Source organism: Nipponia nippon, unplaced genomic scaffold, assembly GCF_047370975.1.
Source record: "Nipponia nippon isolate SJK-2023a ecotype South Korea unplaced genomic scaffold, ASM4737097v1 scaffold_5, whole genome shotgun sequence".
NCBI lineage: Eukaryota > Metazoa > Chordata > Aves > Pelecaniformes > Threskiornithidae > Nipponia > Nipponia nippon.
In genome coordinates this window covers 76,098,935-76,125,731 of record NW_028262369.1, presented here as the reverse complement: position 1 = coordinate 76,125,731, position 26,797 = coordinate 76,098,935, and the positions used below count along the sequence as shown (strand labels likewise).

The 26,797-nt window shown below is 40.1% G+C and overlaps 1 protein-coding gene across 3 annotated transcripts in view; it reads right to left on the bottom strand.

The window, feature by feature from the left end:
* Nucleotides 1-1,228: 1,228 nt before the first annotated feature.
* LOC148052339 (uncharacterized) overlaps nucleotides 1,229-26,797 on the bottom strand; it is a 148,012-nt gene continuing 122,443 nt past the window's right edge. The window contains exons 15-21 of one of the 3 annotated variants that reach the window (XM_087732930.1): nucleotides 23,019-23,138; nucleotides 15,418-15,500; nucleotides 14,732-14,953; nucleotides 9,850-9,983; nucleotides 8,428-8,579; nucleotides 3,964-4,075; nucleotides 1,229-1,685 (exon numbers count right to left, since the gene is read on the bottom strand). In XM_087732930.1, coding sequence (XP_087589056.1) covers nucleotides 1,667-1,685; nucleotides 3,964-4,075; nucleotides 8,428-8,579; nucleotides 9,850-9,983; nucleotides 14,732-14,836 — 522 coding nt within the window. In that variant the 5' untranslated portion in view covers nucleotides 14,837-14,953; nucleotides 15,418-15,500; nucleotides 23,019-23,138 and the 3' untranslated portion in view covers nucleotides 1,229-1,666. Of the gene's footprint in view, nucleotides 1,686-3,963; nucleotides 4,076-8,427; nucleotides 8,580-9,849; nucleotides 9,984-14,731; nucleotides 15,011-15,417; nucleotides 15,501-19,480; nucleotides 19,614-23,018; nucleotides 23,139-26,797 lie in introns of those variants that run through there. The other 2 variants (XM_087732931.1, XM_087732929.1) reach the window with 2 other exon arrangements.

Sequence of the window (26,797 nt, the reverse complement as noted above, 5' to 3'; positions counted from 1 at the left end):
TACAAATATCTCCCCCAAACTTTATTCCGTTATTATCTGTTTCTTTGTGGGGTGATACTCAGGGGAGGAAGTTTACATTTATACATAAACTGCAAAGCATACATGGGGAGTGTGGAGCTGCCAAACAACTGTCCTTAAAGCAAGCAAAAGGAAAAGTTGAACCTTATCTAGGTTGTTCTTGCTCTCTCTAGGATATGCTTCTCGTGAAACGCTGCCAGATATTTATCTAATTCTGTTTTCCACTCTTGTCTGCTTGCTTTCTTTTCCTATGAACAGGATAAACAAAGCAAGTTGATAACTAAAAGCAGAGGGCGGGTTAGCAGAAAGCTGGCTGATGGAGTTGGGAGGGAAATGTGGGTAAAAGAAAGAGGCAATTCCCAATCTTTAAATGCTTTCCATTTGGGGAAACACAGCCTTTGCTACAAACTTTATTTTCTTCTATTTCCTAGCCTATTTTCTGTCTATCCCTTTAGCTGCATGCATAGCTGTACATAAAGCATTAACATACATGGGAGAGTGCATTAAATTTAGCCTAATCATAACTGGCATCCCCTTTATGTTGCTTTGTAGAATTTAGCTTTTGCTCTTCATCAGGTGACTGAAAGCTTCAGATAAAAAGATGAAGAGACTTGTATGAGTCACTGGATTGGAAATGAAAATTTCCTGCTGGAGAGAGAAAGCGAGGGAAAAGAGGGATAGCAGTCTCTTTTTACAAAGGGCCAAATTCATCACTAGCACAATGCCTTGACTTCCCCGGAGCCACTCCGTTCCCTGCCAGCATGACCTGGCAGGATTCGGAGGACATGAACTGACGCAGGAAATTCGTGCTGGCCCTCTGGACAGCGCAACTGGTACGGCCCAATCATGCAAGATTTCAGCCAAGGCAGGCAGAAGTGCCAATACTGTGATGGGATGTTGTCTGCTATGTCCCGTTGGCTGCCAGAGCAGTACAAACCACCAAGCTGGCTTCAGTTTAAGATGTGCTGAGGAAGTAATAGCTAAGTGTAGCACTGTAGGCATTATTAACTATATTCATATTACTTATAGATATGAATATATACATATATCCTCCATATTTGCTCTTTTGAAATAATTAGTTCTGATGAAGAATATTATGACATTTTTTAAAATACAAGTATATACATTTTTTAAACTACCGCTCTTCCTTCCAGCTTTTTCAAGCCCTGCCTTATTGCGAGACCAGTCACAGGCAGAGACGGAAGTCGTGGTGTAACTATCCAGTGTATGTCAGGTTGGGTCAGGTTCAGCCTGAGGTACACATTGAAAGGTAATTTGAAGCTGAGATGCAATAAGGAATATATTTTGTCCTATCCTTTGCTGTGTTTCCCTTTTCATTATACCAGATTCTATCTTAGGTTTTGATCATTTAATTCAGACTGGTTTATGATACAGGTACTTGCCTTGACTCTACCTCTTACGCCACCTCTGATTTCAGCCCTCTGTGTTTCCTCTAGTAGCCGGCATTATGCAGCCAAGATCTAGCTTGATTTTTGTCTTCCTTCACTCTCCTGTGATCTCAGCAAAGTCACTGGCATCAGACTTTGGGTTCCCCTTCGGTCGGGTTGTGTGCAACCTTGCAGAAATCATAGAGGAGATTCTTGCAGAAATACAGAAATCACAACTGCGGTCTGCAGGTTTTGATTCATTAAAAACACAAGCAGGGCCTGGGAAGGGAGAAAAAGGAGTCAGACAGTGTCTTTCAGATAAAATAGAACAAACAAAGGGGTTCCAAACAGGCAAACAGGATCTTTAAATGTTGGGAAGTGCTTGTTCAGTGCATGAAGCTGTGGAGGCCACACAGTCCTAGGCAATGACAGCACAATAGCGTGGATATTGATGGCCTGAAAGTCCTACTAATCCACAAAAGACATTTGTAAATTATGTTCCTGAATGATAATATGCTAACTTTTGCATTTAAAAATCTTTTTTCAAGTGGGATGTGATGATAAAGTGTTTACATTCTTTTCATTTCATTTTCCAGCATTCTACCACAAAGAGCTGGGCCACACGTTTCTGACTGCATCTGGTTTGTCGTGTAGTTTAGTAAGCACATCCCCAAATTTAAGAAAACAAGACTTGAGCCTGCAGGCTGTTGAGTACTGCTGAAAGGGAATCAAAGGGAGCAAACACTTGTTCAAGCAAAATGGTACACGAGATGTGTACTATCACAGAAGACCCAGTAAAGCATAAAGAAATGCATACGTCATTCAAAAAGGGAGAATGTCTTCATGCTCATGAGGTCTCTAATGACAGGCAGAAGTGAGCAAGAGGGTGGGCAGAGACTAGCTGTGGCCAGGGGTGTTGACCTGGGGCTGTTGACCCATGACTGTCTATAAAATCCCTCTAGATGTTCTCTGATGTATCTGCTCACCTAGTCCTGCATCATATTTAAGTGTGAACTAACCTTGTAAGAAACTGAAGCTCAGATGAACAGAACTGATGTTGGTTTCTTAGCTTGGGTCAGTGAAAATGGCTTCTGACCACATGGTCGCAAAGCCGGCTGTGTAGGGTCAGTGGAAAGCAGCAGGATTAGGGACTGGTGCATACCCTTTCTGTTCAACAAATTCAGTTTGTTTATTTTAAAATGTGCCCGGTTACTGGGCCAGCATTTCCTTCTGGAGGACTAGAGCTGTTTGTGTAAAGGCGAGTTGTCTGTATAAGCTGCGACCTGGGTGGGGAGGTGGGTTTGGAAAGGGAGGAGAAGGGAGACACTAAGCACCAGGTTTTGTTTGCTTTCCACTAGGTGTTAGCACTTGCTGAACAACAACTGCATGATCACAGCCAGAGTGTGACAATTATTGCAAATGGAGAAAAATCAGAAAATTTAAACAGGTCCCCAAGGTGACAAATAGAATTTAGTCTGTGTCTGGATAAGTATGTGTGTGTCTCCTACGCCTCCTTGACATGCTTTCCCACTTGCACACTGTTGGGAGGCCCACGGGTGTAGGACAGAGTCACACCAAGTATTCAGAGTGAGTGCTACATCAGCAGCTAGAAGGGGTAAAAAGAAATTTGGAGTAATCCTCACATGACCCACAGTGGTCTGGGCAGCCTCTGTAATTGTGAGACACTCAAAGACTCTCCCAGAAATTTAGGAGCTTTTGCCTGTTGTTTCAGTGGACTCCCAGGGTCAACCTTGGGTGGCTGCAGGAGGTGAAACTTTAAGTAGGCTACGGCCTTATAAAATATCAGCAGACACATACTTGAAAGCCTAATGATCAGTTTAGCTTGGCTTAATTGGGTTTATGTGTTCAAGGATATCCTGGCAGCCACTCTTGGAGAAAATTAACGCTGGAACAAAATTCTGCTGATCTGATGGAGAGCGTGAGCCTACCTCTGCGTGAGAGCTGGCTCTCTTAGCTGACTTCTTGTACTCAGGGAGGAAGGCTGAGCCCAAATATCTCACTTGTTCGTCAGCCATCAGCTCTCTTTTTGGGGTGGTGACAAAGCTCTGTGCCGGGGAAGCTGGTGAGTTGGCTCAGTGCTGCTTACTCACTTGCTTTCTCTCCCTTTCAAATCTCATCCACCCATTGCAAAAAATGAGTCCATGATGAATAGATTTTTGAATTGGCTTATAATTGGTTATTCTACTCTATAATATTAATTTTCATCTTCAACTGTTCATTGATTGAAGAATACTGGATGTGGATTGTTAGTTTTCTTCATGACACTTATATTGAAGAATGATTTGGAGAATATGTTAGTGCATATTGATGACATTTTCCATCTCCTATGTATTTTTAGAGTATTTCTCTTATTTGCTTCCTTGGAAGAAGCAACGCTAGCTTCTTTAGCTTCTATTTTTTACCTTTTATAATAATCAACTATTATTAACTGTTAAAAATGCTAAATAAAAAAAAATCCAAACATGCAACAAAATTTAAACTGCATTAAAATGAGGAAGACTTCCCTGAAGAAAAGAGTCAGCTTTGCCCATCTTACCAGTCTTTCTGACTTCCTTTCAAATACTTCCACTTCTCTCTCCATGTTGCAGTGTTGCCAGATGCAGAGTAGTGTCCTGTTTCTTTGGGCATTTCCACAGACCACAGTGAAGCTGAAAAAGAAGCATTTGCAATAACATTATTAATCCTACTCAGTTCACTTCAAAATTTGTGGATATGGATGGGTTATGTGAACAATTCTGAAGTAATGCACTATGCTTATCCATAATATGGAAACTTAATAAACAGTGGTTTACCACCTACGACTGGAAGAGATCCCTCCGTTTGATCTGTGGCACAAGCCTAGGAAAGGCTGACATTGCCACCGCTATATGCAAAGTGGAGGAGGACACTGATGGCTTCTCCCTCTGAGCGTTTGGTGGCCTGGACACTCCTGCAGCCTGAGGGGGTCACCTTGATCCTCCCTTTGGCACAGCTGTTCCAAGGGCTCCAGGGACTATTTGAAAACCAGTGCCCTCATGTGAGCTGCTTTTGTGGGGCCTTTTTCTGTCAAAGCTGCTTGATGTCTTTCATGGAGTCAGGATCACGCCCTGTGAAATAAGTTCATCAGGCAAGTGCAACAACCTGCTTTCAAACTTCCCTTGACATGATTTAATTTAAAACAAAAAAGCATCACAAGGCTGTATGCTTCTCACCACAAACTTCCATACTTTTAACAATTAACTTGCTGCAAGAGACTGCCAAAGAATGTAAATACACTTATTTAAAAATTGGTTTATTTTATTATTGCCTTCCAAGAAGTGGCAAAACTAATTTTAATGAAAATTTGTATTTAGGAAACAATCAACAAACCACACACATAACCACATGCACAGCTCGACTTGCTGCTGGGGTGAACCATGGCATGCCAATTTTCAGCCTGAAGCTAATTTTTTACAGCCAAGTTATAAAGCCCTGAAAAGGGGGTTTTATTGTGGAAATGCTGACAGAACCATAGTGGTGCTACTGGCCGCCTCTCTAATTAGTCTAAAGAATGGAAAGTTATATTTTGCAATATGTGGTAAGCACTATTGTCCTGATGTTGCTGGTTTATGCCAGAACTACAGGCTTAATTTGGTGCTACGTATTCTATTACAAGTTTGAAAAGGCGAGTTTGACTCTTTCGCTGTCGTGAAATGTTAGCACTCTCAGACAGCAACCTTGATTTGTACTTTCAATTATATAAATATTAAAAGGTGCAGTTTGGATTTGTTTTCAATGACAGTAGCAGATCCCTGCTGTGTTCACTCTACTTTGAAGAAGATGTGGAGTCCACATGGTGTTTCTTGCATGTTTTCCAGAGACTACTTTTAAATTCCTTCAATAAAAGTTACTTTTATTCCTGTTTAAGTGTTTTGTGGTAACATTTACAGAGAAACATCCTGCCAGCAGACTAAAGTAAATAAAAGACAGGACACTAGTAACATAAAACACATCATTTTACTACTGTTCTCCCACCACCTGCACTCCCCCATCTCTGCCAGAGCTCCCCGCTTGTAATTCCACCTACCTGGTCTGGCCTCCACTGGTTTTGACTTTCACAGAGTACACCGAAGGTTGCAGGAGCCATTTACCCTGCCACCCTATCATTTTCTACTGCAAGGTTGCTGTAGTATCGCTGTGATCAAACAACTTCGGTATTTTACCATCTCTTCAGCAATACTGAATTATTTTTAAGCTAAGACGCTGTTACTGTGCATCCTATCATAGTGCTTACCAGCTCTCGTCGTAAGCCTGCACCCCCCTATGCCAGCTACCCTACAACCGGTAACAAAAGAGCAGTCCTTTCTCCAAAGATAGGGCAAACATAAGGGAAATGGATAGCTGCAATTATAAGATTACGCAGTCTTGTGACATACCAAGCATATCTTAAAAACATGCATAATTATACGAAAATGAGTCGACCCACTGATTTAAATGAGACAACTATGTGATTAAGTGCTGTGCTGTGCTTTCATTTTGCTAATTTGTTTGTTTGGGTTTTTTCTCCTAATACAGTACCTACAGTGTCTTGAAAAATGTTACTCACAGTTGGTATATAATTGCTGTTGCTGCTATTGTTAGTGTGCTGGGGCTGGGTACAGACCTGTGCATCGGGGCAGGTTATAGTAAGGTTCTAAACACCTCTGTATATTAGTTTTAAATATACTATTATTCCTTCAAGTGCCTACAAATCCTTATTAGTTATTATACTGTCAGAATAAATTCTTATATTTACACCTGAAATCAAGACATTGCAGTCCCTCTCTCCTTTCTGGATAAAACTGTGAATTCATAACAGTGCCCCCTGTTGTATTTGACATCGTGCTATTTAGCACTACAAGGATTAATCGAGTGACAATAAGAAATTAATCTATTCTCTTTCTTCCAGTCCCTGCTTTCTACTCCCATCCATTTGCAAGAAATGCCTTTGTCTGGTACTTGACAGAACCCGCAAAGGCTTCAACACAGAATTTAGTACATCTGCTGAGATTACACTAAAGGCAACACTGGATTATTTTCTAAGTGCTAATCCTTAATGCAGAGATCTGTGCTCGTTCAGCAGAGGAAGGTCTCCATTTCTTTCCTCCTTTGTATTTTATTTGCTGCCACCTACACGGGAGGCAGCCTCTCCGGAATGACCTGATGGGCTGATGCATCGTGATTTGACTCAACCAGATCTGACCCAACAAGCAGTGCTCAGAATTAGATCACAGTCTCCGTGCACATTAAGATCTACAACCTACAGTAGCTCCGCTAGTCTGTTGAGCAACCAGACTGGCTCTGATTGAAATTACCATTTTGATGCTCTGACCTTCAAATCTCTTAATAAAGCAGAAAACGACCTGTCTGCTTGTCCTTCTGGCTGTGGGGAGGCAGAGTGGCACCAGTTAAGTGAGCCAATACAAGATTTAACTTAATCCATGCTCCCAAATGCAGCATCAAGACAAGAAGAAAAAAAAAAAAAGTTGAAGATCCTGATCCTTATTTACAACCGGGACTGCTCCCACTGCCACAAATGGGCCTTCTGCACCCCACGGAGGGTCAATAAGCATCCTGCCAGTGTGTGGCTAAATGGGCAGACACACACCTCCTGCGTCAGCTCCAGGGCCTGGCTGCATTTAAAATCCACCGCAAGTCACATGCTGCAATATTCGCTCCAAATACTTTGCGCTTAGATGCAAGTACAGATACCTGGCCACTGCTGAATTACGAGCTCCTCTTCAGAGCTTGGAGATGAAGGAATGGAAAGAGAGTTTCTTCAAAGGAGGAGGTAATTGCAGCAAGAGGGAATAACTCTTTTCTGTGTTAATCTAAGAGTACACATAAAGTAGATAGAATCAGTGATACCCACTCTAGGGCAGTTGTACCCTATGAAATCTGATGTGGAGGAAAAGACAACCTCATCTTTGAAAAATAAATTCTTCTTTAAGTGCTGTATTGCCATTTGATGTTAAGTAGTAGGTAAAAGATACTAATCTAGTATAAGCAAGAGAGAATCCACTGAAATAAACTGGATTATTTCATATCTTTTTACATCGAGCTGAAATTTAATTTTGCATCTCTAGAGTAAATACAGGAAAATACCAAGACAACAGTTTTCAAGGACAGTAGATCACAAGATTCTCTTTTGACCAAGAGATATAAAAATAATTATGTCATACTATATGCAAAAACCACTGAACCAAGCAACACCCATTTCCCTGCCAGACTTGCTCACAAAAATAAGTAACCTTTCTGCACTAAACTACTCATCGTGAAATTCAAAGTAAAAGGAGTAAAACAATTAGCCAAGGTCTATTGTAGAAAAAAATAAACTGGAGCAATAGTAAAGGCAAATTGAGAAGACTGGTAAAAATAAAGATGAAATGCACAGATATATGAAAAAAGGTTTTGTGTTCTATTATCTATGAAGCTGATAATTGGATCTTATTTATTAAACATTTTCATTATTAAAACTAAAATATATCGATGTTTTTCATGAGAATCGGCAAGTACTTTTATTGCTTTGCAAAACAGTATTGAATTGTACTCTATAAATCTAATCTGTATATAGATTTTGAGGGTGTTCACTCACACATATTTATGAGCATGCATAATTAATTTTGAACTGCACCATTTTTTTTTCTTCTAGCAAAAAACAAATCTCACAAATTGCAGCCAACCTGGTTTTGTGAATATAAAAATCCATAAATTGCAACTTAATGTATCTAAATAACTTTGATCGGGAAATCTTGTAAGAGCAGAACTTCATGTGAGATTTCCAGTAGTTCCTGATTTCAGCCATGTGGAAATACTCTCTAAGCAGCTTTCCCATGCTATTTACTCTTCCGGATGAAAATAGTAAGAATAATAAGAATTTTTACTATAGTATATTGTCAAAGTGGGTGAAAAGCATAATTAAATAAGCACTGAAGAACTGTCTGAAACATTTTAGTATATCAACAAACAGCTAATCAAATTCTTTTGAACATTAAGAGAAAACCTGGTTCCATTTGATTCATTTTCAGTAAAGGTTCATCTTCTTGTAGCTGAGCACAGATAAACCTGTGATGAAGACCGAGTAGGTGCACCTTCAGGCTTTCGATGTTCGATGAAACGTTACGCACCACCATTTTCCTGGTAAAGCAGGAACTTCTGTATAGAAGAAAAATGACCAGTGAATACAAAGTCCCTTTAAGGGGTGCAGCATTTTGTTTGTCCCAGATGCAAAGAGCACCACAGGTACAGATCCTAAAGGTGGCATCCAGATGGAACTTACAATAGGTTCAGTCACGCTACATTGATAATAGCCTCAAGGAAGGGGCTTTGTGCCAATGGACGCACTGTACCAGAAGGGACAACAGAAAGGAAGCATCTGATTCCTACATGTCTTATAGCTGTCACTCTTCTTGCTGCCTACAACTGCCTGGGCATGAACATGATGTCTTCCTGCTTGCTTCGGACAAGCAGAAAGGCCAGCAGTGCTGTAAAGACAGCCTGGGCATCTCCCCCACCCCCTTGCAGGGTCCCAGCCAAGGGGCTCTGCATTGCCTGGTGCTCCTGTACCATAGCAGTGTAGTATTTCTGTGCCTTCTGCTGGTGGGGCTAAAGCCTGCATCGCAGTTGGGCTGCAACCTCACCTCGTCTCTGGCAGCACCTCTAGATAAGGTGTGTGTGTTTTGGGTGGGAAACTGAAGTAGGGGAAAAATGACATGTGGGGAGAGCACTAGACTCAACAGAGATGAGTAAGGCAGCACAGAAATAAGCTGCTTTTTAAAATGTTCTCATGCTTTGTTCTAGGAGATTTATTTTCTGTATTCACTGGTATCAGTCACGCATAGCAAGAGACTTTTGTGGAGCCAAAATTAAAGCAAAGCAAGGCTGTTCCATGCCTTTTTTTTTACTTGAAAAATTGTTTTATACCTGAGACTTCTCTCAGGAAGAGAGCGCGCCATAAAAATTTTATGTGTATATTAGAATGTTAAAAGCACTGTAGTAACAAGCCCTGTGTTTTAAATAAAATATAAGTATTGAATCCCATATTAGGAGCGATGTAGTGGAGTCTCAAAGGCTCACTCTAAAAATTAAGGACCACTAGCTCTAAACCCAAATAAAATCCAGGGAGCTGGGAATACCAGAGGGATTAATAGCAATAGCGTTGCATACGCAATGAGCTCAAGTGATCATTGATGAGAGATTCACCCAAACACAAGCTGGATTTGGAAGCTGCATGTAGCGGTGCGCAGGGGCCAGCAGAGTAGCAGAGTAGACTACACTCTATGGTGTTCTCAGCACTGAGCGAAGCAGAAGAGATGCAGACTTCCCATCCCTCTGCCAGCTTCCCACTAACCTTGTGTGGTCCTGCTTGTCCCTGCCCCACTGCCCACCAGTGACCCTGTGTCCAGCCCCGAAACACTCTCCTTACCCTCCCAGGGCCCCATGCAGACAGCAGGGGCTGCTGCATCCCGACAGCCCACAGCCTCTTCTCCAGTTCTCTGTTCGTCCATCACCTTCACAATGCTTTATGTCAGATCCCTTCAGGATGGTGCAGCCTGTTCCCTACATGGGAAAAGGCAAGAATTGGTGCTAGCTGCCATACGCATTTCTCACTGGCACGATATCACTCCAAAGCAAGACCATGGGTTTTACTGGTGTTATTCTGGATTTGTATTTTTGTATCTGAGGTCAAAATTTGACATGAGTGAACCTCCAAGCGAGCTATGCATAGGAATATTAAGAATTGCTGTCTAGGTAGCAGTAATGTATATTAGACCTGTATATCACCAGTAATGTATATTAGACCTGTAGCTGCAATATAGCTGGGAATTTAGCTCACTTTTTATAGCTGGACTATATGTTGTCTAGTGTACTGGTATCTACAGCATGACTCTCCCAGTTTACCCTTCCTTTATCGCTTATGCCTCTGCAAAAGAAGTGCTAAGTGGATCTGGAAGTACACCATTCTAATCTGATAGGCTTTTATCTCTATTTTGTATTCTCTCTCTCCACAAGCACAAACCACAAAAATTTTAGGGAGTCAGTATTACATGGAATACATATTTAGTGCTACACAACATTGCTTTTACTAAGCGATACAATAACTGTTCTAGCCCTTGGTTAATCAACAGGCAAAGAACAACAGACAAAATATGCTTCAATAAATAGAAAATTCATTACTCAAAAAATGAGTAGGAAGAAGAAAATACTTGGTACTATGCTTTCCTTCTGTTCCTTTTGTTAAAAAGACGTTCCAAATGTCTAAAACATTTAAGAAAAGCATGGGAAGCTCTAATCTGCATACTTTTCTTTTAGGGCTCTTTAACACATCTTCTAAGAAGTCCCAGAGATGTTAGCCAACCCATTATGTATAATGAATCTTGGCATGAAACAACAGCACAGCAGCAGCTACACATGAAGCAGCCTATACCATAAATTATCTCAAATACAAACCAAATTCCCCTTGTTTATCATGTATATAAAGCACCAGTGTTCAAGATTCCCTCCAGAAGTGCTGGACTGTGTGTAATATTACTCATAGCATAACAAGGTCTAGTTCTGTCATTGCAATTGCTTTTTTTCCTCAGATGATAAAGTGCAGACATGTAGCAATAGGAAGGCTGTCCAAAGAAATAAAAATATCAACAGGTTTAACAAAAAGTCTGGGGCAACTGCGTGAAGAAGTGAATAAGTGCCACTGCAGATCTTTTTGAAGTATTTAATTAAGTCACCAAGGCTGACTGAAGTTCTTCACTGGTGCAGCACAGTGTAGCCCTGCTGACCTCAATGCTGTGAATGCATTGATTAAGAGTAACTCAAGATCAGAATATAGCAGAGAATGTACAAAACCCACTGTTCTGCTTGGAAATATATTTATATCACAAGCAATGCCATTTAGTACCAATATTCAGCTGCCGGTGCCGTCTCCAAGAAGGAATCCGAACCTGTGTGTCTGGGACACTGCTAAATGTGGCTATGAAAATAGGCCATTTTAGCATAGCCCAACCTGCTTCAGCTATGCAGAAATTATCCCACCAAGAATCTAAGGGATGGTCAAAATCTCTGGGAACCAGAATACAGGCCTGGAAGCCATAGAAATGCAGAAGCAGACAGGTAGCTGAACAGGGACCTCCTGCCTTGAGTCCCACAGGCCTGTATTTTTAGGCAGACAATGCTGACAGGGTGCTCTACCAAAAGTTTAGCTATGGTTTGTAAATGAATTTACTTAGAAATACAATGGAAACCTCATCCTGGGTGTGTTACATTTGCACATCAAATATTATTGGTTTGGCGGGGTCTTTCTGATTTTATTTCAGCAATCCAGGTTTCTCTGCTTTTTTTAAACAGTAGGACTGGAAAATGGTAGGTTAGGTGATTTTCCCTAATCACCTAAGGTACAAGGTTATGCAGGTGCAATCAAAATTGCATACTCTTCCCCATGTGATTTTGAGGTACAGCTCAACCAACTCAGGAAAGAGAGTACCTTTTCCCAGGAATGAGGCGAAATCAGTGTTATTTGAAAATGTGTGACCCTGCAATTATAACCTTTGCTGCCCTGAGGGGGTCAGAGTTTTACACTTTGGATGCACATTACGCTTTCGATGACTGAAGAGTCAACCAGAGACACTGGATGTGAAACCTGCCACGAGGGTAGGTGGCTCCTCTGGAAGTTCGTTCTACAGTGCAAGGAAAATAGAAGCATTTCTTTGTCAGATTGCTTGAGAGAGAAAATTGTAATTCATTGAAAGCTCTTGGAGGTTTGCAATGTTGGAAACAATTCCCAGAGAGGAAGATATCAGCACACAGTCAGAAAAAAGTTGCTGAAAGGTATAGGCTATCTACTGAAGGTTTGTGCAACATATATCTGCCAGTAGTACCATAAAGTGCGTGAATTTGTGTTTTTTCTACAAGCAAATCCAGAGTACCCTTATTGTGTACATTTATATGTACAGAATATCCATCTCTTAGTACCTATCATCTGTTCACACAACACACGTATATGACAACCTGTTATAATTTAATTACAGTCAAATTTGAGCATCCGGAACATCCTTTTCACTATTACAAATACTTATATGTTTTTTGAAAAGAATTATTTTTTATGATCATTGCCAACCACTAAAAATAATAAGCAGAAACAGCAAATAAGAACACAGAAAATAATAAGCAGAAACAGCAAATAAGAACACAGAAAATTTTAAATATTTCCACAAGAACCATGCCACTTGGGTATTTGTTACCTCTTGTAGCTGAAAGATTCTGCTAGAATTTGTGTTCGTTTTCTGTAGAAGGATTTGTACATAACAGCAAGTTTCTGGATCTTGTTAGCTCAGGGCAAAAAGTCATGCTTTGGAGTAGTTGCCCCAGCAGGAGGATAAAAGATGATGGTTGGTAATTACATCAGTTTTGCACTGTTGAGCAGATGTTCTTGCAGATAGATTTTGGCTGGCATTTACAGAACATCGCTAGTGAATCTCATGATAGTGTTGGAGGAATGCTGCTACAAGTGGATGGAGCTGCATGCTTGTAATAAAAACATTATGAACAGAAGAAATAAATGAAAAGAAGAAACAAATGAAAAGCGTACCAGCTAAACTGCTTCAAAAACTGTTTTTTGTTTTTTAAAAAGAGTTATATTTAATCTTGAGTAACCTGAATGTGGGCCAGCAGATTTAGAACTTAGCTTAATAAGCTATATGTGGTACCAGTTTTCAATATCCAGAGAGAACACACTAGTCTGCATAGGGCCAAAATTAGAGAAACGGAAGGAGATTCAGGGCTGGAGGGGCAGCAAAGTACTAGAAAGCTAAGAATACCCCTTACCTGCATATGACTAACAGCAGTTTGAAGAAAATTGGACAGCGACCAAAAATACAAGGTAAAATTTGTTAGAAAAAAAAAAAAACAGCTCAACTCCTATGACTGATTTTATAGTGATAGATGCAATATAGTGGGGAAAAAGGATTGTACTTAAATCTTTATAGGCAATTCTAAATGTTTAAAAATATTAACTAATTATTAACCAACGTTATTCATCCCTGGGATGGAGGGGCATTATTTCCTTCACTGTATGACTGGAAAATTACTTGCTTAAGCCCACACAGCAACTTAGCTGCAAAAACGTAATTGTGGGTCAAGATCTCCCACTCTCAACCCTGTGCTCAGCCTCCAGATAGATTTCTGAATAGGTCCTCTTTTAGGTGTTAAACTCAACATAAAAGGCAGAAGGGTGAAAATATGCCACAGTCTGGGAAATTCTTGGTATTTCTACCAAAACAAGCTTCCGAAGACTGAACACATTTTTAAATCAGCCAATTCAATGTATAACTTTCTACAAATTTTTGTACATTGAATGATGGAAATATGATATCACAACTGGAGCTGAACTCCTGATTTGACCGTGCTGTGGGCTGCCAGCATGTCTGTTAATGGAAGGATTTATTGACAAGAAGTGTTTTAAAAACAGGGCATTTACAATTAGATTAGAATCCATTCCCCTTCATTTTACCTATCCGCGGGAATGCTGACTTTCAAAATCCCCTCTTTCTTGTGCTGGGTGAATGATGCTAAAAAAAGCAACAAACTTGTCCCTACTGGCAGGCACCAGCTTGCAGAATTAAGTATGGGTGCTCCACTCGCCCCTTTCCCGAACAGGGCATCAGACACTGCACAAAGTGTCAGATGAAGTTTCCTATGCAATGCCAAGGGCGTTTGGAGTAATAAAAGAGACTACGTTGTTACCAAATGCTTTGCTCTTAGATCTCAGTTCCAAGGGGGGAAATTTGGTCGAACAGCCAAATTACAATAAATTGGGGAGAGTTCTTAAGGTATTTAAGGCTAGTACATGTTTTGACTCCAGCTGAGGGTGTTGTTTATTATATTCACTCCAGGACTGAATTTTGCTACAATACTTCAAAGAGAAGCTGCTGGTGTTCCTGTCATGCAAAAGATCTGAATAAGAAGAGGACTAGAGCAAGGTTGCTAGGAAGAGACAGTATCCAGAATGGGGAGGGACAAACCAACATGTGTTTACATATTAAAAACTTGAATTTTAAAAAGTAGATAAAAATAAACCCCAAACACCTATCTCAAATTATCTACTTTGATTTTTTTCTCCCGATTATGAACTGAACTAGAAGACAGAATGGCTGAGGAGTGCACGGAGGAGGGTATTGCCCTAGCACCCACAGTGGGACTATGCTGATGCAGAGGCCTCCAGTCAGTATAGGTTTCTAGAAGGAGAAAGCAAGCAGCCCATGAGAGTCCCAGAGTTCATCCTGCTGAATCAGATGGACATTGCCACCTACTACCTCTGTCTTGTTGTTGGAGCTCCCTTCACTTTGACTCTCTCTCTGAGGGATGCAGGTATCTTCTGCAGTACTCAGCTGTCTAAAGAGTTTTTGCACGCATCTCATGGCACCAGGAAGGCTGTGCAGTCCTGCTGTGAAATACTTCTTGTGGATTTCTAAGCACAGCCGTGGAGGAAAGAAATCTGTAGTATCACTGCTCACAACGCATATTTGCCCAAACAGCTGGAAGAACAGAGAAAGCATTTTATTTATATATTTATTACACTCAGGTAATAAAGACTTTTTTTCTAATGTGTTTGCCTCCTCCACCTAGGGCATAATTTGGTCATTCTTAACAGCAAAGAGTATAGTTAGCCTTTGCAGATGTAAAACAAAAAGCAATTCACGTGGGTACTTCATAATACTGCTGTGGTTTTCTCATGGTTTTCTTGTTGCCCACTGGCAACATGAGCTCATTCTGTCTTGCTTCCTTTCAACCCACTTCAAGTGCACTGAAGTGCAACTGGTGTAGTTTTCCTGGGAATCTACAGTGTGAAAAGGAGGAAACACAGTTCAGGGTTAGCGCTTCGGGTGCCATATGGAAAGGCACCCCAAGGAAAACAAGAGGATAAAGAACCAAAAAAGAAAAGAGGAGGATAAAGGGAAGGCTGAAGATACCTTGCTTTGAAAAGATAAAATGAGATCACCTTGGTTACGATGTGATCCACAGAAATATCGTGTGTTCATGACCTTTTTTGAAGAAACAGTACTCCATATACTATACCATCACCTATATTAATAATAAAACAAAAGACAGAAAAACAAATGTCACATATTAGAACATTGAGGTTTACTGTTCAAGTGATTAACTGAGAATCATTTGTATGATTAAATGCTGGAAAATAATTTGCTTTCACTGTGAACCTATAGCATAGATCTCATTACACAGAAGTGCTGCATATTAGTTGAAGCAAATTAACATTCAAAGGCTTTCTGGAGTGGCTGCTAATCACAGGCTGTTAATTACTGTCATTACATTCGACTGCTGAGGAGACTAACCAAGGAATCATTCTCATGATCTTGGTATTTGAAAGTGATCTTCACCAATAAAAACACGTCAGACATACAGAAATTGCAAATTGCTGAATTTGCTGACGCAGTTGAAAATTCCGCTGACTATAAGTACCCATCTGGTGATAGATGCATTCTTGACACAGTTTCAGTGTTTGGACTTAGGAAATAATGAGTATCAATGTCCTAGCTAGGGAATATGCAAAGATGAAGGAGCCCTTTGTATCCTTAATTAAGGAAAGTAGTAGCAGAGCTCATTCACAGATAAGTGACTGTACATAATAATCATGTATTTATGTGAGGAACTGTTATGCTATATTACTATAGCAGCAATTAGGTTTTCACAAAGTAGTTTTAATAAAAGGCATACTTATGTAATAAATAAACAACTAATTTCCATGGCAGATTAATTATACACGGCTTAAAATGGTCACCATGCTAAGTGAAACCTATAGAGGCAGATTCTTACAAACGCAAATGTACTACATGCTTCCAAGTGAACATATTCTTTACTTGTAAATCAGGGACACGCATGAATTTCAGGACGGATGCCTCTCTAAAAAGCAGGCTCATATATGATTTTTGCATGAAAGAAAGATCCAAGCTTACTGTACTTGAGGGACTTGGTAGGCCAGCCTAGAAACAGTCTCATCAAGGGAGGAGAGGGCTTTCTTGAAAATGTCAGACCCCTGCTCAGAGACTTGTAACCTGCAGATGTGAGAGATCTTTCCTACGGGGTCCTCTAACATCCTCTGTTCTTAGCTTGGTCTTTAGCTTACAGTAAAAAGAACAGGGAGGGGCTAGCTCTATTTCTGTCAGGGGGGTGGGTGGGGGGGTGGAGGGAAAGCATTACATGCTTTCTCTGATACGGAATAGGCCTACAGAATTTAGAATTAATATATTGTCTATATAATTTTTTCACATAACCCTATAAATTATATTCAAAACATTGCAATGACATAGCAAAACCAGATGCTGTAGTATATTAATATTTCATAAAACTAACGTTTAACTCTTTTTCAGTTCCTGAATTATCTGTAAACACACAACCATCATCTTGAGTATATTCATTATTAGAAGTGATTGTACTATAACATAAGGAAATAATTCTTGATTAGTTGCTTGTTCACAAAATAATTTGTTGCAGGTACTCTATATTCCAGTTGATGGCATGCTGTAAAAGCCAACAGGCTTTTCTGGACAGAAAAAGAGTTACTGCTGTTCTGAGAAGATGATCACCTAGAGACAATATATTGAGAGTGTTTTGCATGCTACAAACGTTTAGGAATTCAAAAACTCAATTACATTTCAAAGAAATGCAATCTCTTGTTGGGTGTTATCAGTAACCTCCACAGGAGGGGGTATATTGGGAATAAAGGCTTACAAAAATGCATGCCAAAGCAGCATATAAATTCAGTAAGTCCTCCTTCAGGGTAAATTAATGTTCTGTATTGTCCATGCCCTACTGATGGACAAATACAGATTAAGATCCAAATCTTGCCTTTGAATGTGCACATGGAGATCCTGTTGTGCCCTAGTTAAATAAATGCTATTTATTTTCTGTAATTGATCGGCAATTTCTTCAAAGAGATTCTTTGAAGTGATTCTTACTTTCCTGGCTACAAGGGAAACCCTCTACTTCACCCACAAAAGGTGCTCTAGGACTCAAGGGGAGCTGAGCTTAGAAGTTGAGATATCTAGCTATTTTGAGGTGATGGTGGTGTTCTGGGGTTTGTTTGTTTGTTTGTTTGGGTCCCCTGCCCCTAGCCTTCATAGATTTGGAGCAATAGATAAATAGTAATTTTCAACTCATCTCAGTGGAGAAGGGTCAGGTGATATTGGCATGATTTGACACTGCACCTGAAGTACTTTATCTAGCAGATTAATGAAATTTGGAAATCTGCATCTTTTATGATAGTTCTAGTAGGCATTGTAAGCCTTGCTGTGGGACATAGGTAACTAGAAGCCATCTTAGCCTGATACAAGCCAGTACAACTTAGTTAAAGCCCACGAGGTAACTTTGAGTCACGTGTCCAGTTTGGCCTGTAGAGGTGACAATACGTATATTACCAAAATAAACTTATTAAATTAAAAAAAAAGGGAGAGAACAAAAGATATATATAGGCACTTTTTTCAAATGCTTTATAAGCTGAGGATCAGCCATGACTACTTAGTTCCTCCTAAGGAAGTCTGAATTACCTGTCATTGGCAGGCTATGCAAGGATGACAGTGTCAATCCATTGTAGTTATTATATATCTGAACAACAGCTCTGAATTGTCAAACTTTTGGGGCTTACACCACAGCCACAGTGCTACTTGTATTAAAGAATCACAGAAAATGCTCTGCAAAGTAATTTTTTTCCTTACGTTCATTGGACTAGTGCTTTTGAGGTCCACTAAGTCACTATTAGAGACATTAAAAAAATTGATTGCATCTTGAGACAAAAAAGGGATGGTTTTAAGCAACATTTTTCCATTTCTCAGGCAGCTCTTTCTGCTAAGTTTATGGATTTGCCTTTGTACATCACCATTATGTTTCAAAGTGGAATGCAAAGGTGTAGGTGTCTGAGGCATGAAGTCATTATGTTGCAAACCCTATCCCTTCAGCATTTCATGTGAAAATAAAAGCAGTATAAGCAGTCTCTGACATCCTCTTTTTCCCTTCTGGAGACCTCCCACAAACCTCATCCTGAAAGGTATTGGAAAGGGAGAACTTTCCACCTGCCAAGTCTCCTCCCAGTTTACAACACAACCACGAGAAGACTCCAAAGCTCCAGTGTGGAGTTTCCCTCTCCTTAACCTTTCCTGCAGGATTTCCTATAGCAACGAGGATTTGGACCACACAAGTTTGGTAGGATTTTGTTGCTGCTGCCGCCAACACTTAGTCCTGCTAAGTAGATGCAACAGAGTTCAATTATAAAATCACATACATAGGAGAGGCTTAAAGCATTCCCCTAATCCCCTACACTGAGACCATACCACACTTGGCTACAACTGTGTCTAAACAGCTTCTGTACTGGTGACCCCTGAGAATCCAGAGGCTATTTAAAGGCCTGCAAGAGGCAGCAAAGACAAGCAAGCTGTTTTATCAGCAAGCTATATTCACTCTGGGAGGGTACACACTTCTATCAGGCGATGAAGACTTGTAAAAATTGCAAAATGTTAGAAGTTGCTGCTCTTGATCATCCCTGAGAGATGTTTATCTCTCCTTTTTCAGAAATCATCTCCTGAGAAAAACTCCTACACAGCCAAATCTACTGTTTTTCTATGTCTGGAGCTGTAAATTTTTTTCCCCTAATATTTAAAGTTTCTCTGCACAAATGAAATACAAGATCTTTTTCTACTAACTAACCAGATATTATATATTGTGTACTTGTGCTTTTGGTTGTCTTCATCGTAAGAGTAACTATCATTTTTTTTAAGAGATAGATACTAATAAAATTTCATTAACTTTTCCCTGCTATTAGTGTTTCCCTTCTTCTGTTATGTTGCCATTACTGGCAGAAATAAGATCAGCTGCATTAATTAATATTTGCTGTGGACTCAAGTAAGTAATCTGAAATCTCTACTGAGATTTTCTGCTACCACAGAAGATGATGTTCCAGACACCTAGGCTGTCCCAGCTGTATTTTTCAGTAGGAGGTGCCTGCTGCAGTCACGCTCCCTCTTGAGATGCAAGTTACCTTTGGTCCCACTTACTGATGTATTTGCGATCTGCTCTCAAACCTCCAACTCATGTTTCAAACCAGGCTCTGCACATGGAGACACACAAACCAGACGATCCCTTCACAGCTGTCCTGACCAGAGAATCGTCTGTCTGTGACCACAGGGGTGGCACTGGGGCATCTGTACGTAATCAAAACAAGCCGGTCTCATCAAAATGCCCAGTAGTGCCTCAGCTTACTCAGATTGAATCCTAATCATTTCACACAACTAAACTACCCATCTTCTTGTCTTGTTTACAGCTCTGCTGCGGGCTGTGCCTGTGTTGTGCAAGGCTTTGTCCTTACTAAAGATCTAGCAGGGACAACGACCCTTCTTTCCGGGGTGGTGGAAGTATGCTCAATCAGCCCAATATACACCTGGTCACCATAACACGTGACATTTAGAAGAAACCAACTTTGCTGTCCTTTTGATCTGTCCTTTATTTGCATAGAAATTTTGTCCAGTTAACTTACCTTGTATATTAAATCAACAAAGTACCCAATAATGTTTAAAATGCAGCAAATTTCTTCTTAAACATCAAATTGTGTATTATTCAAATGCCCAGCAGATTAACTGTAAATTCAAATGGAAAGTTTCAAGCTGTAGAACGTGAAATATATTTGCACGTGTTAAATGGTTTCTTGATCGCATTGGAGTCTCCACTGGAGTAGTCTCCTCACAAAGTTCAAGCAATTAACCACTATTTCTTTCTGCAGAACTGTAAGTTATACGTCCTTTTGGTTAAATGTGATTTTTGTGGGATGCAGTTATCCAGATTGTTCTCAGTAATAAATCTGCTCCTGCATAATTGATTAAATAACTGTTTGCCGGTTCATCTTGTTAAAATACGTTCGTTCGTTTTTATAAGCGTGGATGACCTTGAAGAATGGAAGCCAGGAAGAGGGTAACAACGTGACAGCCAAACACACATACAGAAGGGACCTGCCTCATGTAATCCTTGCATTGCAAGCAAAACCCTGCCTGGAAAACACAGAGGTGTTGCTCAGGAAAAGCTTTCAGCAGTGGCCCTGAATAGAGCAGTTCGAGGACTGCAGAGCAGGTGGCCAGCCGCAAATACACAAGAAACACTTTGGTCAGCTCGGGGCACTTTCTGAACATACAAATCAATGACAATTGAAGCGGATTATGAAAAAGCAATAGTAGATAGTTAAGTCTTTATGTGATTTAAGTGAGCTAAAGGTGCAGGGCCAGATTCTTCCCATGTGCTAATGGGTTAGAGATTACTATAACTCTAAGGAGGCATAGTCTCTCATTTCCTGGGGACCTTTGAACCTGTTCCTGATGGGAGATCACATAATGACTGGGGGGGGGGTTCCTATTATTGAGACTCCTTTGCTGCTGCAGACACAGTAACTCAACTGCCCATGCTCAGACAAGACATACTGCTGTAGCAACTCTTCTAATTTTTTAGGATACTTTGGGTCAGATTTAATGTGTCTTTAATTAGCCTTTTTCTGAAAATGATCTTACAAGAATCCAAGGGCCACAAGGATTGCCTGAAAGTATAAACTGGGTTAGAACAGATGTCCACCTGTACCTGTACTTCCTCTCCAACAGCTCTGTTTTTTTAGGAAAGAGTATAAAATGTAAGACACATGCAGAATCATTTTTCCTCAGCTATATTAACCTAGTTTTCAGTGATCATCTGTTTATGGACTCGCTGTATTGAATGTTTTCTCTTGATCACTTCATTTAATAATTACCAAATTGCTCAAATATCTATGAATTTGTCTAATCACTTTTAAAACTCATTTATAATTTTGGCCTCCAGGATATCCTGTGGCAATGAGTTCCTCAGCACCATTGCTATTTGTAGTTGACAGGACTCTGCCAGTCCAAAGAGTCTGACTTGAAGTAATCTGGCTTGAAATCAGACCACAAGAATAGAGAACAGTAACAGCCCTAAAGAACCTATCATATGATAGCAGTATATTTAAGAGAGGTAATTTGCATAGAGAGCTAAAAATAACCAGACAGGTTGCACAAGGTTTCCAGTAGAAGAATTATATGTACACTTTAGGACATAAGAGAAGTGAGTTTTCACATTTATGAATGAACACAACTGTGCAAAGCCAAGTATAAAAGCAAATAAAGTTAAAGGTTCCCTGCTGCAACATGGCAAAATTAGTGAAGTGCTTTCAGCACAGAAATAATGAACATGCTCAGGGCTTTTGGCTGCAGGGAGAATTCCGTTTCTGGAGGTCTGCACAAGCTGCAAATGCTTGAAGAATATCACAGGGAAAATGAATTGCAATTAACCAGCTAGAGATTATTTTAAAGCAAAAAAAGGTCTGAACAGTTCCATAAAGATACTGAAAGAAAGCTTGAAGATGACAGGGTAGGTGACAATCTGAAGAGACTACTACTGTAAGATGCTAAAAAGAGTTTCAAAATAAAACAAATCCTCAACTGGATATTTGAACTCAACAGCATCTTTCTAAACATAAACTCAGGAAATTGAAATAGCAGAAATAACCTACGGAACAAATATAGTGAGGGGAGTGTTATTGCTGCCTATTCCAGTCAATAACTACTCCCTCTTATCAGTGATCAAATTATTTAGCAATACAAATGGCAACATTAAGGAGTCAACACAACTAGAGGGATGCTGCGATGACTAACAGCTATGTCATTTTCCACTGGCACACAGAATTGCAAACCTGAGAAAGCACCATGCCACAAAAGGAAAACTAGATCTGATTTTTTTGTATGTGTTTGAGCATTTAATCACTGAGGCAAAAACCTATGAAAGAACCAACATTATATCAAAACAGTGTGGAGAATGCATTATGGATTAGGAACTGGAGTTATATACACTGTAGGTCAATACAGAACTACCAGCAATTGATGCCAGGAGAACTCAGAAATCAAGTAGGAATACATGGGCTCAAGTACACTGCTTTATTAAAGCGTACCTGATTGCCTTAAGTGAGTATCCTCTACACACAAGGATTTCTAGAAGCTGGCAATCTACCGCGCTCAGTATCACAACAAAGAAATACATCCATGTATGGAAATGAGAGGAAGACCTTCGTTGCTAAGAAAGGAGCATGGGTTCCTAAATTACCCAAACTTCAGAGCTAAGTGACAGTGGCACTGAACTGCAGCGGCAGCTGGGAATGGTGGGAGAGAAAAAGGCCAAAGCAGGGGACAAAGGCAAATGCAAGTTTAGAGGACACAGCAACAGTTTGTCAACATCTCTGTCAACTTTTCAAGATGCAATTCTTCATCTTCATAATGAGAAGCAGCCTCAATGCATAGCATTTTCTCTGTGGTGGGCTCACTCTTTCTCCCCAAATACTTCAACGACCCTTAGTCTATCGCTGGAAAGCTACCAATCTGTCAGTCACAACCTTTGATGTCTCACCAGTAATTCTTCCTCTTGCTTTCCAAAAGCAATTGCTGCATTCGCACCACTCGCAGCAAATCAATCTCTGCGTTCTGCCAGATCCCTGACTGCTTTCAGCGCCTCCCAGCCCAGCTCCTCCTCCCATGCCACCCCTCCACTCACCAGCGACAGCCTTCAGGAGTCCTCTCGGCCAGCACTGCTTTGCTCTTAGACTCTCAGATGGAGCTTAACAAAGCTTTTCAGTTGCTACCCTGCAGTCTTAATAGCACTCTTTCCCATCCACTGCCATACAAAAGACAGAAAGGCAAACATGAACGATTTCAATGCCAACGTGAAGAATAACATTTCAAAGAAGTCTATAGTAGATATTTGTATGACAGATACCTCACAGTCATTCAGAAATCTCCTTTACAGTATGGTATAATTATGGTATTTTTACGGAATTATTAGAAGCAATTCCATATAGTTTCACTGCCTGCAGAGTGCAGCAAAAACCACACTGTCTGAATGTGAGGTTGGCTAGTCCTTGGCGCTCTTCCATAATCCGTGGTCACCTCAGGCAGGGAAGGGAAATGGGCTCACCTCAATCCCACCAGCTGTTTTCCCTTCATCTTAACTCATCCCTGCGAGCCGACATGCTAGACAAAGCAGCAACCCCCACTCACCTGCAAAGCGGTGAGAATAACTTAATCCAATGGATAGATGTCAGTGTGCTTTACGAAGAAGGACTGCCTAATTGGATGGGGAATCCAAATCACAGAGACTGGAGGACACTTGCCCGCAGCCAGGCAGGTGATAGTGACACAGCAAAGCTCAAAACCCACACCTCCAGACTTCACCCACAGGTTTTCCCCGGGACATCAAAGCGCAGCGCTGGGTTTGTTTTCTTTCAACTCTCCAATGCAAGTACATCAATAAGGTGACAGCAACAGGGAAGTACAAGGAAGTTTTCTAGCTCCTTATTAATCCTGATGCACATTTAGTGTGAATAAGTCTCACCACATGTATGCAAAATCTAGAAAATTTGCAAATAGTAAATTCAGGCCAATGTAAACAGCACAGAGACTCTTATTTGAAAGAGGTCACACTGCATTTAGCAAGATTACTTCAGTCTTTGGGTTTTTTTGTGTAATTTTCCCCCCTGCTATTTTTGCTCCAGTAATTCTAACGAATATATGTGTGCATGTATAGTGTATGCTATTTCAGTCACCTTCTTACCACAGTAGATAATGTTACAAATGAGTGCCCCCTCCAAAATCAGAAAAATGTGTGTGGTACCTCTTCTGCTTTGAACGATAGGCCTGCAGCATTGAGCAGGTAAATGTTTTCTGGTAGGAGCAGTATTTTTCCCATGGCTGTGTGCTGCAGGAATGTTTATCTTTGCTCGAGTTGCCGGGCTATTGCAAAGCTACTTGAAATGATTCATGGGTCTGACAGGTGTCTGGTACAGCTGGATGTGTCCTTGATTATCCCAAAAGTCTGGACAACGCTGTCATTCACCATTGCCCAAATTATCTGTGTATTGACTGCAGAAGCCTCTGTGACAGTACTGTAATGGCTAATTGCCCAGGATACCTTTGATACTTACTTTATAGTGGCTTAGAAGAGTTAAAAAAAGAGAGAGAAAGAGAAAGAATTGGAGCAAAAACATAGCAGTGAAAGTTATACTCTTATATGCTCCAAAACAATATATGCTTTAGCCTACATGAGAATATGCTGCATGGGCTAATTAAATCCAGGCTGTCCTTTTAAAATGGACAGATTTCCAGCAAAACAGGTAAGGAGAAAATGTGAAGAATCCTGACAATGATAAATCATGGACAATAGAAGGAGCTATTAGCCAGGAGAGAATTGTATGTACAACATTCTTGAAAAAATGATGATGAGCAGCCATTTGCCTGCTTTATATGTTGCTGGAAAAAGAACATGTTCTGCTTAGCAGATAACAAAGAGCGGCATAGGTAGTGATGCTAAATATATATATGGCTATCTCATAAAACTGCCTATAAGGAGGTATGAAAGCAGAGCTCTCCGTTCCCCCGTGCTATCAATTAGTGCCTTTTGAAAAATACAGTTTCTGCAAAGTAGAAATATATTAAGAAAAGGGGTGAAAGAAGATAGGGTATAAAAACGTCATTTTAGTGAAGATGAGGTCTTAATGACAACTCAGGTGAAAAATCATCGCAAATCTCTACTTTTTAGGGTTGTGTCTCTCCTCATGACTCAGCCCAGGTCCAGACTGGAAAAGCACGTGTCAGCATTTTCCCCTGAGTTTCAAACAATTCAGAAATTATCTGAGATCCACAACAACAGTGTGGATGCGAAGTCAGTGATGACATTGCCATTGGCTTCAGTGGAGGAAGGATTTACTTTCCAGAACCAAACCTTCCAGTTCAGGCCTACATACCACATATACTGAACTGGAACATGCCACCCCAGCATCTTCTGTGGTGGGGAACAGCTGATTCAGTCCAGACACCAAATTAGAATTATGTGACCCAAATACATCTGCCTGATACTGCCTTAGCGATATGAGATATGCGGAGAACAGAAAAAGAAAGATCACGCTTTGGATCATGTGTTTGTCTTGCATGTCATTTATCCTTGTTACCTCACTGTAAATAATGTATTTGTTAGAAGGTGATGAATTATTGACCAGAACATTTGGATATTATTTCAGAAAAAAATAATAGCTAATTAATTCTCTTTGTAACTCAGAACTGAACAGTCAAACCCCAGTGAATTAAATACTTAGGGAACGTTGCTATTTCCTTGTTTGTCAAGTCCTTCAAAGAGCTTACATTTTTTTGAAGGTATATCTGTTATATGAAGTCATTCACTAAAATATTCATGAAAAAATGACAAATAGAATGTTTTCTGTTTAAAAGGTAAGGCTTATCCATTCAATCTTATTAGGGTAGAAGATCACATGCTGTTATTTACATTTCTTACTACGATGGCATAATTTTTACAATTAGAGTTCTGCTACTGTTACTTAAATTTCAAAAATTTTTCTTTTTATTACTCAATTAAAATTTCATTACCTATCATTATTAGCAGAAGTATGTCTATTTGTCAATCTGCTACAATACCTGTAAAAATTAAGGAACAAGAATTTAGTATTTGTGCTGAAGGAACTAACTACAGACAATCATGGGAAAATATTCTCTACTTCTTTGCATGGTTATGGCACTGCAAATGGAAAAACAACATATTAAATATGGAGCAAAACTGAAACATCTTTTCTAGTCCCACTGCTCAGGCTTCTAGAGGCTCAGATGCAACTGCATGCAGGCAAATTAAATTTCCAGTTCTGGCAGTGTGAACTAAAGCCTGACTGCTGCAAAATCTTGCAAAGCTAAATTTGTTACAAGGCAGGACAAATGTTTGGTAGCACAGTCCCACCAATTCTGTGCAGCGAAGTGTGTGTCAGCTGAGGACCTGCCCTGACAACACATATTTGAAACATAATAAGCATTAGAAAGGTTTGGTTAGAATAAAACAGTCTAATCCAAATAATCGCTCGTGGTGATTTTAGTTTTAATTTTGCAGCACGTCAATACCTTGAAGACGTACAGGGAGGCTGAAAACGATCAGGGAAATGACAAATAAAAATTCAAGTACTTTCTTCTGCTAGAAATACAGACTTTTCAGACATTTGCTCTTTCAGCTAACTAAATGGAACTGGGTGATGCTGGGAATACACAAAACCTCAAGAATGTTTAACACCAATGCTATTTGGTGACAGGCTTTGCAGTGCCTTAGATTTCAGCTTTGAGCTTCCCAATGGCTTTTGAACAATCAGAGTGGATGGTACAATGACTGATGACTTAATTTGGGGCCATATATACCTCATGTAACAGTCTGAGATGAGTCTCAGTCTTGCAAGCTGTCCATGAACTCAACAGGTAAGAGTGAGACATTGACCAATGGTGTTCCGA